The sequence below is a fragment of the Bidens hawaiensis genome, unplaced genomic scaffold, assembly GCF_021521415.1.
Source record: "Bidens hawaiensis isolate Kalapana, Puna unplaced genomic scaffold, B.hawaiensis_p1.1 tig00000820_1, whole genome shotgun sequence".
In the NCBI taxonomy this organism is placed as follows: Eukaryota; Viridiplantae; Streptophyta; class Magnoliopsida; order Asterales; family Asteraceae; genus Bidens; species Bidens hawaiensis.
In genome coordinates this window covers 2,539,439-2,555,554 of record NW_027491048.1, presented here as the reverse complement: position 1 = coordinate 2,555,554, position 16,116 = coordinate 2,539,439, and the positions used below count along the sequence as shown (strand labels likewise).

The 16,116-nt window shown below is 37.2% G+C and overlaps 2 protein-coding genes across 2 annotated transcripts; both read right to left on the bottom strand.

The window, feature by feature from the left end:
- Positions 1–1,361: 1,361 nt before the first annotated feature.
- Positions 1,362–6,821, bottom strand: LOC143542488 (DNA replication licensing factor MCM2-like). The gene is made up of 17 exons (XM_077035063.1): positions 6,513–6,821; positions 5,912–6,090; positions 5,159–5,313; positions 4,883–5,069; positions 4,561–4,780; positions 4,264–4,471; positions 4,038–4,172; positions 3,758–3,949; positions 3,477–3,649; positions 3,198–3,386; positions 2,992–3,108; positions 2,790–2,874; positions 2,538–2,690; positions 2,331–2,456; positions 2,063–2,245; positions 1,822–1,983; positions 1,362–1,720 (listed from the first exon to the last, which is right to left on the bottom strand). The coding sequence occupies exons 1-17, from the start codon at positions 6,818–6,820 to the stop codon at positions 1,604–1,606; spliced, it is 2,889 nt and encodes a 962-aa protein (XP_076891178.1). The 5' UTR covers position 6,821; the 3' UTR covers positions 1,362–1,603.
- Positions 6,822–9,769: 2,948 nt separating this feature from the next.
- LOC143539975 (histone-lysine N-methyltransferase ASHR2-like) lies at positions 9,770–11,039 on the bottom strand. Its single transcript, XM_077033153.1, has one exon. It carries the CDS (start codon positions 11,007–11,009, stop codon positions 9,816–9,818), a length of 1,194 nt encoding a protein of 397 aa, XP_076889268.1. The 5' UTR covers positions 11,010–11,039; the 3' UTR covers positions 9,770–9,815.
- Positions 11,040–16,116: the final 5,077 nt, after the last annotated feature.

The window sequence follows — 16,116 nt, the reverse complement described above, 5'->3', positions numbered from 1 at the left end:
AACGGCCCAATTGTTCTTGCGATGTCTATTCTAAAGTGCACAAATCGGGTTTTTCAAATGCATCTAGTTTGGGTCTGGGTATTGTCTCTACAAACCATATACTACGCATCGGGTTTGGGTCAGGTATAGAACCAGGTATTCAAAAACCGGGTTTTTAAATACCATATTTTCGAGTACTGGAAAAAAAAATTTCGGGATTCTTTGGACTTTTTTTCGAGTATAGATTGGATTTTTTGAGAGTATTCTTTGGATATTTTTTAGGTAATTTCGAGTATCGATCGGGTATTTGAAAAACTCGGTTTCAGGCATTGCAAAAACTTTGTTCCGGGTATGGAACCGTTCCGGTTTTCGGGTATTACCGAATAAAAATCGGGTCCGATTCGGGTACACGGGTAGGGTCTGGGTACGAGTTCGGGTATTAAAAAGCCGGGTATAAAAAATACGGTTCCGGATTTTTTTTGGGTTTGGTTCCGGGTTCAGGTTTTTTTGTGCACCTCTAATATGTTCTATTTTATCTAGCCGGCACTTGTTAAAAGCTAGTCGGTGCACTAGGCTCACATGTGTGCGCATGTTTCAGGGAGAGGTCGGATCGCTTCACGATCTAATGTACGCAGCCTTACTAGACACTTTTTTTTGTGTAAGAGAGTGTTTCAACGGTTTGAATCCAAGTAACAACTTTACCAGTTGCTCCAAGGTCCGCTCTCTCACTTGTTAAAATGACTAGTTTAGGAAATTCTGTGCTTATAATTTATATTAATCAAAGGTTTTTCATTTAATATATTTTTTTATATAAAAAGGTAATTTAGGGATATGTAAAGATAATTGTTTGATTATTTTATTTATTTATAAGTTATTTAATAAATGAGAAGATATGACCTGAATTTATATCCAACATTCACGGTATATTAAGACCCAAGACCGATTTATTGTTATGACTATGTGACAACATATTAAAAGCGCTACGTTCATCACTTTCATGACAATGACATCTAAAATCTACATTTATAAATACACCTATGACAAAGTAAGAGTAAAACAAGCCCTTTTTGTTTTTGACATCCATACAAACTTTGGGTCTCTTTAGTTTTAGTCCCGAAAGATCTACAACAATATGCTTATGGTTAAGACTTACGACCATTTATTTTTATTGGATGCTTAAAAACATAACTTAAATATTTTGATCAATTAATAAAAAAATTTATCTACCGGTTACCACCATTGAGAATTCTAGTAAGTTTTTGCTTTTACTTTTGTTAAATTTGTCTATTGACTTATTTCATAAAAAGCAAAAAATTCAGATAATTAAACGAAAAAAGAAGATTACTTGTAGCTGTATCACACCAAACACATAGCTATTAATTTCTAAGGCATAATCTAAGCCAAACATTCATCTCATAACATGTAAAGCATAATAAGCATTACCTCTTAAATCAAAAACAACTATTTCTAAACCAACAAATGTGACATGTGATGTAAACAGTTAGTGCATCACAAAAGATACAATTGTCATAAAGACCATCAGTTTTCAACAATGTAAAATTGCCTCTTCCAAAATCCAGTTGTCAACTTAACACAAAGTTCCAAACAAACATCACTTGGTTCATCATCTTACAAGATGATACCTTATCACACCTCTTTCTTCATCCAACTCGAAGTTACCGTCCATAAATTCCGTGCTTGTAAAGAACGGTTTCAGATCAGTAATTTCATATTCCAACAGCTGCACACGCACGCCGAACAACAATAATCAGTCACTCGTTCAACTGCCTCACCATATATTCAAAACTCAAAAATAATTTAATACAAAAAAAACTAAAGTACCTTGTTTTGCAAGTCATCCACTTTCACATCAACATATGCAATGTCTTTTCTAGACCCCGGAACTATCTGTTCAAAACGTAGCGCTTCTTTCTTCAGTTGATTCAGAACATGCATCACAAGTTCATTGTAATCCTTCTTGTGTATTATATGCTTTTTAAAGCTCTGCACCGTTTAAAAATTTAAACTTTAGAACTTTGATTACATAACCAATGCATATAAAAAAATCCACGCTCCATATTACCTTTTTAAGGGCCTTCTGCACTCCAAATTTTTGAGTTGAAATAAACGACTCGAGCATAACACGAATGGCCATGTCAACATCTTCTTGAGTGACGTGTTGCCTGAGATGCATTCGAGCATGAGCCTCTGACATTCGGATCATTGATTCAATGTGCCTGACAGCTATTGGAACTCCTTGCCCATGCTGCACACATGTCACTTGGTTAAAACATAGTACAAGTGTATAACCTTTTAATCTTGGCCTAAAATGTTGTTATTACAAAACTCACCGATGATTCTCTTCTTAATTCAGCATAAACTGTTGTGAGTTTGTCCAAATCAGCATCATGCAACCTTGGGAATACATTTAACTTAGCGTACGTAAGGTACTTCTTTAACATGTCTTGAGAAAGTATCTGATAGGGAAATAAAATTTTATCAATTGTAATCCGGATCAAAAAGTCAACCAAAGAGTATTAACAAAAAGATTAAGATACCTCAGGATCTGCAAACATGGCTGTGTCCCGGTTATCTTCCTGAGAATTATTAATTGATGTGTCATCCAAGTTAGCACCTTTTGGGATGGATTTAGAATGACTATCAACCACAAACTTTGCAAGCATCTCATCAATGAGAGGGTCCACCACATCCTGCATTAAACAGTTTTTCATCCATGTTAACTACAAGTCTACAACAATACACAAACACATAAAAAAAGAAGCTTGAGTGATATAGTGATTAGATATGACCTTCACAACACATAGAATATCGAATCTGGAAACAATTGGATCTGTTAATTCAACATTTTGTGAAAAGTTTTTAGAGGAATCATATCTGCAAAAAAAATTACCATTTACCAGGTATTAGATTCAATCTAAAGAATGAATGTAAAAAACAAAATAAGATATTTAAACACTTATGCAATTTTACTGTTATAAGTTTATAACTCACCTTCCTCCAATTGGATTAGCTGCAGCAATAACAGAGCATCGAGCTTGAAGAGAAGTTACAATTCCAGCTTTAGATATGCTTATACTTTGTTGTTCCATAGCCTCATGGATACTTACCCTGGAAAAATCAAAAAAACATATTAGATATAAAATATATTTCATTAGAAATAAATCCATCAGGCGAAAACAAGAGACAGACTTAATTACCTGTCTTGATCATTCATTTTGTCGAACTCATCTATCAGACAAATCCCTTTATCAGCTAAAACAAGAGCCCCACCTTCAAGGGTCCACTCCCGTGTAACTGGATCCTTGTGCACTGCTGCTGTAAGACCAACAGCAGAAGCTCCTTTTCCAGTAGTGTAAACTGCCCTTTGACCGGTCTTTTCAACATATCTTCAAAACAGAACTCATAAGAAAACTAAAACTAAAGTTGACTTTTATACACTTTTAACTATTGGGAAAAAGAATATAACCAAAACTTACTTAAGAAACTGAGATTTTGCAGTTCCAGGATCACCTAACAACAGCACATTAATGTCCCCGCGCAACCTATGTTTCCCTTCTACATTTTTCTCTTGACCTCCAAACATTGCAAGAGCTATTGCAGTCTTTATATCTTCATGACCATAGATTGATGGAGCAATTGACTTGATAATCTGATCATTTTCACACATAATCCATACTGAGTGAGATGTTATCTAACAGACATGAATGTATCTACCAACAGTTTTTCTAAACAAGCTTATAGAAAGTTAAGAACATACCCGTTCTCCAATACGTGGATCTTTAGACAACTTTTCAATTTCTTCTTTGTCTTCTTGAGTAAGTTTGTAGGCTGAAAACAGGTCTTGTTTCTTCGTAACATGGTTTGCTTCAATAACCGTGGCAAAAACAGGGAACCCGTTTTTGGTATTCAGTGATAAATCAAAGTTGTTTGTATAGATTCCTGTAACTTCCTAAAAATAAGAAGAGTAAATAATGTTAAGATGTTTACCGATATCAGTGAAAAATAATAAGACGCAGAACGAGTGAAAAAAATATTACAATTTCTTCCCCAGGGCGAGCACAATCAATCAGATCATTCAAAAGTATGACCTCCTTGTATCGTGGCAATCTACCAGCTGGAACAATGCCAGGGCTTTCTTGAAGAGTAATTTTCTGATAGTTCCTGTATATAGTCTGTCACAGGAAGAGTATAAGACTATAAGTTACAATACAGGTATAAGATCAATTTCCAATGTACCAAAAATAAACTAAAAATATAACTCACCTGCTCAATATTGACTGTGAATGGCCCCTTTGACTGGCACTCTGGGCATGAACCGACTTTCACTTCTGAATACGAGTTTTGGAAAAAAGGTCCCAAAATGGCCCCACATTTGTTACAGTCATATTTCACTTGCTGTAACTGAGGAAAAACTCCAGATCTTCGAGTCACAACACCACCTACGCGAATCATAGTGTTTAAATGGATTTGCCTGAAACAAAAATGCAAAGCATTTTATACAATGCATATATTTTAGTTAATAATATACCAGCTTCTAGGTAATAAACAAAAAGATGATACCTTATGTTGCGAATTTGGTCATAAACAGGTAAGTTGGTAACTCTGACATAGATTTTCTGGTGAATTCTTTTGTAGTTTGAATGTATATTAAACACAACTTTATTAGCAACTTCCTCCATAACCTCAAGGACAGACTGGGGTGCATCTGCCAGCCAGATGGCAATATTTGGGTGGGTGAAGATAAACTGCTTATAATCAATCTCCAAGCTGCACTTGTTAGCTGCAAAATTGAATAAATTGTTATATATAACAATCATTGACCACATGAACCTGTCTTCCAAAAAAGAGAGCTTTTATTTATAACAAAAGTAAGACACTTTACCTGAAACCATCTCATTAATTTGTCTAAGATATTCATGATCATGGGTCTTTGGGTTTTCAAAATTGACTATGAATTCCTTGAACTTTTTAGCAATAAAACGACGCACTTCATCTCGAGTAACCCACTCCCTTAGTGTTCCCTGAACACGGTACATCTCAAACTCACCTTCATCATTATCATCATCATCCTACAAAAAAAGCCAAAAGATATATGACGAAATGAAATGTTGCTGCTAGATGAAAGAAATATAGTTCGAAAAAGCACAAGACTTTGTACCTCAAATGGATCATCATCTGTCTGATCAGTTGTGGGCGGGTCATCACCGCCTCCACCACCACCAACTCCACCACCACTGCTAAATGCTGGACTGGGAGGAGGTCTGAAACTAGCTCTAGTTCTCTTTGAAGGCCTGCGGCTTTCATCATCTGTGTCTGTAACCAAAGATATAAAAACAAAAGGTTTAAAAATGCAATCCTCCTTCACAATTGTAACAAGGAATACAAACTGATTTGAAAACTTGAGTTTCAGTGCACAAAAAAATACTGTGTCAAATAACATAAATATGCATCTAACAGTATACAATTAGCAGCTGGTATAGCTAGCTATAAGCAGGGGTGAGCAATAACCAGACCATTAACCAAACCTAAAACCGAATCGAATTTAGCCGATAAACAAATTAACCGAAAATCGGTTATTGGTTATTTTGTGTACCCACTGTTAACCAAAATTAACCAAACCATTCATATTTTTATATATTTCTAGCTTCTATACCTCCATTTCATGTATATGTGCCATCATTTCATGTATTTGTGCATCCATTTCAGTAAAGATTTTATCCGAAAGTTAACTTTTGTTATTAACAGAAATTAACCGCACCGAAAGCCGATTGGTTAAATTGAATTAGGCTAATAACCAAACCAAACCCTGCACACCCCTAGCTATAACCCAAACTAACTAGACTCTCTACCACCCCTTAAGTCAACTATGAAAAACAATACTCATGCTACATAATATAAACAGTTAACATACCTTGATCATGGAGCAGATGTGGCAGTTTCCTTTGAGAAGCAACACCATCTCTAGCATCTAACTCCATCTCCGCAGCATTCCGGTCCGCCATAATTTGATCCATGTCTCTATCATCCTCAAGTGACTCATCCAGTCCAGCTGATTCGTATTGATCATTCTCATCCATCCTCCGGTAATCACTACATCACAACAAAATTAATTGTTCATGTCTACATAAATAATAATAATAATAATAACCGAACATCACAACAAAATTAATCGTTCATGTCTACATAAAAAATAAATAATGATAGTAATAATAATAACCTAACATTACAACAAAATTAATCGTTCATGTCTACATAAAAAATAATAATAATAATAACCGAACATCACAACAAAATGAATTGTTCATGTCTACATAAAAAATAATAATAATAATAATAATAATAATAATAATAATAATAATAATAATAATAATAATAACCGAACATCACAGCAAAATTAATTGTTCATGTATACAAAAATAATAATAATAATAATAACCAAACATCACAACAGAATTAATTGTTCATGTCTACATAAATAATAATAATAATAACTACTAACAGCAGCAACTTACTTAATATAATTATCATCAAACAGATCTTCGCCTTCACCTTCCTCATCTCCAACATCTTCAGCTTCGTCATGAATAATATCCGGATCAACAGCGGCCTCATCGTCGTCGTAATCGGAGAAGTTTTCCGACGTGCGGCTGTTGAACGGAAGCTGATCCGTGTTGAATCCGGCAGAGGTAGGTGAGTCCGGTGTGGACGGCGGATTGCCATTGAACTGGCTGGAGTTTAGGTTTCCGCCTTGGTCTGATGATGATGGTGACTGGTTGGAACGGCTGTTGTTGGCTCCTCCACTTGCATCTTCTCCCGCCATTTCTCTTGTTTCTGTGGTGTGAGAGTGATGGTGTATCTGATCGCATTCACCCTCTTTTTAGTTAGGGTTTAGGTTTTTGGCGGGAAGTTTTCGCGCCATTGTTGATGGAGATGGTCTTAGAGTTAGCAGATTGTGCCTAAAACGTGGAGGTTTAATGGGTACACGGCCCAAAATCATGGGCTACACTAAGTCTAAAACTAGAGGCAGAGGTGAAAAAAAAACCGAACCTGAAACCGGACCCGAAAAAACTAGGAACCGGTTTTTCTTATACCCGGGTATTTAATACCCGAACATGTACCCGACCCTACCTGTAGGGTACGGATTATGCATTTCGGTACTAAAACCCGAACCCGATTTGTACACCCGAACCGGTTCGATATCCGGAACCGGGAATTACAAATATCCGATCTATTCCCAATCAATACCTTAAAAATACTCGAAAATTTTCCCTAATAAGTGCAACTTCTTAAAAAATCCAATTTATATCCGAAAAATAACCGGAAAAAAAAACACCCTCAAAAATAGGGTTTTATCAATACACTGAATAGGGTATTCAAATACCCGGTTTTATACCCGACCCGTACCCGATAAATAGTGTATAATTTTTAGAGACAATACCCAGACCCGAACCCGACCCACGTATTACCAATACCCGATTTTCCAATACCTGGTTCCATACCCGAAACCGGGTATTTTAAATACCCGATTTGTGCACCTCTACTTAGAGGTAGAGCCGTAGAGGTGTACAAAACCAGTTTGGTTTTGCATATTTCAAACTAGTTCGGTTTAGAAACCGGTTTAAGCATAGAGTTAGCCAACCTGATCCAGACCGATTCGGGTCGGTTTTAACCGGTTTTATTGAAAAATACCCAAACCGCTATACGAATCGACGGCTTGGTTCGGTTTGAGAATCGAACAGATTAGGTTTGGTTTCCGGTTAACCGGTTTTTTGTACACCTCTATTTAGAGGCGCTCAAATAAGGTACTTTTAGAAACCAGTTCCTGGTTTGGTTAACAAAGGTCAAGAATCGGGTCGCCTAGAAACTGGTTACGAGTATGATCAGAAATATAACTGGGTTTCTGGATTTTTATATGGTTTTGGCCGGGTCGGATCCGGGTTTTGATTGGGTAAAGTTGGAACCGGTTGCGGCGGGTACAAGTAAGATTTTTCCAAGGAACCGATACATGATTCATACCCACGGGTCGGGTAGGACCGTGTCCGGATCAGGTTTTTGCCCATATATATAAAAAACTGTGTTATTTATGGATTTTAGACTCTAATTATAAATTTAAGTTGTATTCATAATTGTAATTTTATGTTTTCTTTGTTTATGTAGTGTAATTTTCATTTTTTTTTATTTATTATTATATATCTATATGAACGGTTGCTAAAGTTTCATCCTATCATTTAAAACATTAGCAGTTATCAGTGAATATAATCTCATATCGTTTAGTTTTATAAGAGAATCAACATAGGTAGTAAAATTAGACATGTTTTTTTAGGAAGTTTCTTTTAAGAACATTTCGTAGGATGGAATGGGACAATGAGTACACTTTTTACACATATTTTCTTGTATTTGTTTTTCTAGTAAGGCAATGGGACGTATTTGGATGAACGTAAATGTGATTGGTGCGACGTATGTACCACATATGCATGAAATGTACCTCCTCGGCCCTCACACTCATACGGAGAGGGTGTGATGTGAATCTATGTCAAGGAATAAAGAAGAAAAGGATATGGTTAGTTTCAACTCCTGTTGACTCACTCACGGATAGAGCGTGCTCATGCCTCACTCGCTGACACGGGTTTGGCATGACGATGGTGTGAGCCAACATGGCATGCTCAACGCTCATACTAAGTAGTATGTGACACATGGTCTTGGTGCTTGATGGCAATCTCTTTTAGAATCATACGAAGTTAAAGTTTAAATTTAAATAGTTTGGAATCACAATTACAACTTTTTATGAGATTCAAAATATAATTTCACTTGAGATTTCGAGATAGATTGGAAATAAAATTTTATTACGAGACATTTTTCAAAGATACCAGAAATGAAGACTTAGGGTTGGATAAAACGTGCCAAAGTTATATTGTATCTATTAATAAATGATCTTTTATATTTAAGCCGCATCATTAACATCATCCCAATTATTGCCTTGGGGTTAATTTTCAGTATTTTTTTAGGTCAAAAGGTTTTCTATGACAGTGAGTTGATATAGCTTCGTACACAACAAAGAATTTTCAAGGTATTGAAGTATTGACCATTCAGATACTCATCAAAACTCCAAGATTCAAATGATAATTTAGATACATACGATACGACCCATTATCAAAAGAGATTATGTATAGAAAACCCAAATTAGATAGTATTTATACTCTACTTAGAGAAAACGTAGCGGGACAACAAATCCCCACCTTTGGAGTATTTTAGGCGAACCCCCCCCCCTCCCGAGGGTCCGATGAGGGGAGAGGGGGACATAAACTTGTCACCGGTGAATGTTGGAAGAATACTATTATTATATTAAATGGCCTTATGACAACCACTGAAAAAGCACAAGACTTTGAACCTCAAAAATCGTCGCTTGGGGAGATTTTAGGGACATAAAATGAAAATCGCTCCTCTGCTAATGTGCCACCGCAGTCAAAAATCACCCCCATTTTGTAGCTCTCCACACATAGCCCTTAGAGAAATACTTGAAATTTTGACTGATCAAAGGTGGGGGTACCAAATTTGGTTGTGATAGAATGATTTTTTTGTTGCTTCAACCAATGTTAAATTTCCTAATGAGATTGAGAGTAGTGTATAATATTTAGGCTCGATAAATAATTCTTTTGAAACCCAAACAAAATCACATAACAAGGCCACAAAATTTCAAAAATGTTGGTAACAGACAATCAATACATATGCTACCATTGTCCATAAATTTGTAAAAATCTAACATATTAGTTCTACAAGCAACATTCATCAGCTTAAAATTAACTCAAAAACACACATCATACCTGATCAACATCAACACTCTTCAAATTGCCACAAACATTACATTCCATCACACCACTCGTTTCCGCACCCGACGGAGGCAGGGGCGCAAGCGTACCCCCACAATTCGTCCGATCACACATGTAATTCAAAAAGAAATACGTGTGCGGAAAGTCATCTTCACCTTCCATTCGTTCATCAACGTCCTCATCCATCGCACCTTCTTCACTCCCATCATTCCCTTCCTCATTAACATCATCATCGTCACCATCGTCCATAGCCAATCCCTCTTCCTCACTCTCAGACCATCCCGCCTCCACTTTACACCGATCACAATCACAAACAAACCCGTAATCCTCACTCAACCTCTTCTGCCTCTCGACGTACTTCAAATTAACCGGAAAATAACTCAAACAAATCTCCCTCGCTTGCGGGACATCATGAATCATCCTAATCGTAATCTCGGTATTGTCATCCGGCTTACGTCCGTCAACCGCATCAAGATAGTCAAATCTACAAGCATTCGGAAGACAATCATGATTAAACAATGACGCCACCGGATAAACGCCACCCGCTCTAAGCGACCTCTGGCCATTCTTTTCCGAAAACGGCTCCATCAATCCAAACGAGTTCAACTTATCTTTCATCAGCAAAGCCTTAGTTAACTCCAAACTAAACCCTACATCAACGGGTAACGGCGGGCACACGGACGAAACAAGCGAATGAATAAAACTAGCCGAAGAATCAAATAAATTATCCGAATACGAACCCGAACCGTGAAGTGACAAAAGTGTCTGGAACTTCATTGGGGATAACACAGCAAGGTTATACGCAGACACGATAGACCGAGTCTGCGTTTGGATATCGAGTGAATCCGAATTGTTAGAGACGAGTTTAATAAGACGAGTTTGGGTTTGGCAAACCCAGGGGGTGTGGGAAGAGGTGGAGGCTTTGGATTGGCAGGTTATGGTGCAGAACTGTGAACTGCAGGTGGAGCAAGTGATGGGTTGTGAGTGTGGTGAGATGATGGTGAAGCAGTGAGAGCAGTAAGTGTTGGTTTGGTGGTTATTGGTGGGGTGGAATGGGAGTGCTGAGTAGAGGATGATGGGAGACTCACGGAGGATGATTTCGCCGGCTTTTAATGGGCGGAGAGAGATCATTGCTCGGCCACGGCCGGGTATCTCCGTCGTTCCGATGGCTGGCGGCTCCATGGGTGTTTGGTTTTTGTTTTGCTGGTGGTGGTGTTGCAGGTCCTGGGGTTTTACGAGGTAACACAAACCCTAACTTGTACTTTGTGAGAGAAAATGTTTTATTTTTATTTATAGCCTTAGAGCACTCACAACTCACAAGCCACCCGAGAACAAAGCTCTATAAAACATCACATCAGTGTCTGTCATGTTTTAAATTTTTCTTAAATTCTCCGCATTTTATGCGTATTCAAAACTAGACACAACCAGACACTTTATGTTATGTACCATGTAGTTAGCTTTTGAGCATTTTATAAAAAGTGAGGAAAGTGAGAAAATACTCCCAAAACGCATCTCTCTTCCCCCCCCCCCTCTCATGAAACCCTCAAAATTCAAGTCAACCTCACGATGTTTACAAAATGTTGACTTATGTCTCACAAAATCCTTATAATTCGAGTCAAAACGTGTTTCCCGATGTTTTGGCCTCAAAACGCCCCCAGAATGTCATCGACTACGGATGATCTAACAAGCATTCACAAACCGTAATATCATTACTTACCTCGACAACTAATTAATATTTAATTAATTACTTTTCTAACAAATTAAGTTTTATGTTTTGTATACATTTAAATGATACATTAAACATTTAAAAAAATGTTTTTTAACAATCAATGAATTATTCAAATAGGCTACTGGCTAAATTCACCACAAGATACACTTGTGTTTCGGTTCGGTGAAAACCTCACCATGTCAACGCCCATGAACACTCGCTCGAAGGCACGACAGTGTAGTGAGGTGTTAAGCCTATTCTCACATCATCACCCCATGCCGCCGAAACTAAATGATGAGTGTAGAAATCAAACATGTGTCAAATGAAATATCAGGTCTCTTTCTTACCACTCCACCACAAACTCACTGGTTAAATAACCATTTGGTCCACTTATAATCAGGGTCTGTTGGTTTCATATTACATTGGGCTAGGCAGGCAAGCAGCAACAACTCGTTACCATTGATGCATTCGTCGTGCATGCACAACTAGGAATTTACATCTCCTTTCTTGTTGAGGTTGTGCATGATAAAGTCCAAGGCGAACCCAACAAACCCAAGCGTTGAACACAATCCAAATATCTACGATCTTCAAATATTTCGTTCGTGACATTAGGCTATGCATTATGTAGGTAAGTGAAAACACAATTCATGATGCGTAGGCGTCATCATGGCGAACGAGGGCTTCTACATTTCAAATCAAGCTAGATGTATTATTGGAGGGTGAAATGCGATTTGTGCTTTGTGGTATGAAGTAAAGTGAGATCATTGGTGTATCAATAACTTAAATAACAACTGAAACTATGTTTCACGCCCACCGCTACTCACGGTGTCACCTCTTCCCGTCATGCCTATGTTGCAATGGTGTGTGGCGCCAATTCGCCTACATGGCCCTTTGGCAACCCATATCACACACCCTCTCAGCTATATGTTATATTATCATGAACGTGAAAGAGACGTTTAGTCAAACTCACTAAAACTACATCCTCGCACGTGATTGCCATCACGAGTGTGAGGAGTATATCAAAAAGTTGAAGCGTACCCATAATGAAATGAAGATACATGATATTTGTAATATTTTTAATGTAACATTTAGTCTTATTTTTTTAATAGCTTGTTTCGTAAGTTTTTCAAGAAAGAAAAAGGGAAAAATATACAAGATATTGTTTATTTTATGACAAACATAAATGAAAATCCAACTGTTCTCAAAATACAGTATTTTTTTTCTCGAAAACGGTTTTCACCGACTTTTGAAAGTATATCTAACTCAGTAGCGAAGCCAATAATTTTTTCCAGTTGGGTCCCTAAGTTTTGGTATATTGATATATATCAATTTATTTTACATATTTTCGAGTCAAGCCACATGTAGGTCCCAAAACGATCACCAAAGGGTTTTGCACTTGACACGGTTTTCGAGACAGATGCGGTAAATCAAACGACCGAACAAAAATATAAAGATAATATGGATAGTGAACGATCTCGTTATCGGTAAAAGATTAATACATTAAACGAAGAACCGAGCCACCCGAGGTGAGCTCCCCTTGGGTGGTGATTTACATCTTACAAAAACACTCATAAAATATAAACAACAAGTCCATATTTATAGTCTAACTAGTACAAATAAACTAAAAGTTCTCCCGTTGAAGCTGAACGCGCGTTCCTGAAGCTCTCGTCTCGTAACCGAATTTCTCGCCGACATTAATTATAACTTGACCATAATATATTTAACGGGTTTCGTAATTTGATTTTGTAAGTCACTACAAATGACCTTACACCACACTAAAACAAACTATAACTCTCAAACAAACTTTAGTTCACTATCTTTTATGCCAACTAGGTTTACACAAAACTCCATTTCCCAATTAATTGCAACAACATGATCTTAAAATTATGTTGAAATAATGTTATTCGAAAAAGGGGTCGGCTAAATGTATAAACCTAAACATAATGTTAAACAAGTATGTAAGAACTGTAAACTGGCATACACATCGTGTTATATGGGGCATATACATTATGGTATACAACTTTATAACCTGTATACAGATATATACATGATAATAAAAAAATGGAATGAGTGATACTTTTTTACTTTTGTTAATTTTTTAACAGCGTTTTGAAATTACCCTTAATCTTCGAGTAAGCTTTTCTAAGGCGGGATGTCGACCGTTCATACTAATTATGATGTTCTATATCCGACTCACCCAAGAACACAATCAAGAAGAAAACCCACCACGGTGGGAAAATCTCCTTGAATTAGGTTTCAAACTTGATACCTCAGATAATGGTTGCAAAAAGTGTGCATACCCGCCTAGGCCTAGTACCCGACAAGTGATTCCCGAATACTCCCTGACTGGTCAAGGACTCACAACTCCACCAGTCGAATGTGTTAACCCCGCCTAACAATTTCTGCAACCATGTCTTAAATATAACTATCATTCCATATCTTTATACCATTGAGCCAACAGGAAGTAGTGATATTAATAAATAAAAAAAGAGAAAATCCCTAAAATGACCCATTTATAGAATGTAGTTTCAAGTTTGTCCCCCCCTAATTCAAGTTTCCAACTTTGTTCATTTGGTATCTCATCGCCGGCGACATGCTAGCGAGCACCGATGATGTGTTACTGAACAAATTGGATAACGACATGTGGCCGGAATAGGTCGTCGACGATGTGTTCTCTGACCCATTTAATCGCAGAAGATAAGTTCTTGTTAACGACGTCAACGACGGGCTGCCATACCTAACATTCGTGTTCATATCGCCGGAGATGACTTGCCGAATCTTATGGCCGGCGACTTGTTGACATAACATAGGGTTGACGATGCGTTTATGTTGCTAACATAGGGTAACAACGACGCGTTAATGTTTAAAACACGGGTTACACGATGCGTTAGTGGATAACGCATCGTCAACCCTATGTTATGTCAACAAGTCGTCGACGTTCGCTAACATGTCGCCGACAACGAGATATCAAAAATACAAAGTTGAAAACTTGAATTATGGGATAAATTTGGAACCACATTCTATAAATAAGCCATTTTAAGAAATTTTCCTAATAGAAAAAAAATGACATGTGGGCACTTTAGTCTTTAACCCAAAGTCCCAAAGAAATAGGGATGGCAAAAAAACCCAAACCCGATGGGGAAAACCGAAACCCGCCCCGAACGGGGCGGGTTCGGGGACACTTAATCGGGGACGGGTCCGGGTTCGGGTTTTCCCCGTTTAAGTTAATCGGGTTCGGGGCGGGTATGGTATAGCCTGTACCCGCCCCGTATACCCGCCCCGTATACCCGTTTAAAACCCGTTTAATTAAATATAATTTTTATATTTATATATAATATATTATTTATTAAATATAATTTTTATATTCGGGTATGACTTATTATTTACATTAATTTAACTTTATTCATTAATTGTATTAACTTTATTTATATATTAGGTGTCACAACGGAGCTTGATTTGTATCTACAAGAGAAAGTTTGGATAAAAGAAACTGAGATTGACCTTTTAGCTTGGTGGAAAACAAATGGTGTCAAGTACCCAAGGTTGCAAAAGATTGCTCGAGATATATTGGCGATTCCAATATCTACCGTTGCTTCCGAGTCCGCTTTTAGTACAAGTGGTAGATTGGTAAGTCCACATCGTAGCCGTCTTCATCCAAAAACATTGGAAGCGTTAATGTGCGCCCAAAGTTGGTTGTTGAATGAAATCAAAGGTAAACAAACATTTTATTTTTTATTTTTAACTTAGCTACTATATAAACTTTTGACTTTTGTGATATGAATATAGCAACTTGTTCAGAAGAATCCGAGGCATATTGCCAAACTATTGAATATGATTGTGACGATGGTATTGAGGTAATACATATATATATGGTTTATCGTTTACATTTTAATATGGTTTAACATTGATTCTTATATAGTTTCCAATTAATATGTTAATGTTTGATTATCATAGCAATCCGGCGTGACAAGTGTTTGAATGGTTGAATGGGTGCGGTATGGACGTGTAAGAAGGATCAATCATGAAGTTAATTTCCGTTGTGATGGGAGAAATAAACATTTTTATGTATTAATAATGTCTTTTGTATGTGTAATGTGTTTGGATATTGAACTTTTTGTGTATTAATATTGTATTGTAATTTTGTATCATTTTCTTACAATCGGGTTTTAAACGGTGAACCCGACGGTTAAATGGGGATCCCCACGGGGAATTTAGCCCGTTTAAAAACCATTTATGCTAGACGGGTTCTCCGAATACCCGCGGTTTTCCCCGAATCCCCGATGGGGATTCCCCGTTTAGTCCCCGCGGGTTTTTAGACGGTTTTGGTAATGAGTTTTATAAACCGGGGCGGGTATGGGATTGGCATTCCCCGCCCCGAAACCGCCCCGTTGCCATCCCTACAAAGAAAGTAGCATGAGTAAATCCAGAAAATAATATAAAATTGATGGAAACACGAAGAATTTGTCAGCGGTACTTGTGTCCTATTAAACCTCTCACGACTCACCTACCCACCCACATCAAACAATACAAACACCCTCCTTCAAGTCAAACAATAATAATAATAATAATAATAATAATATC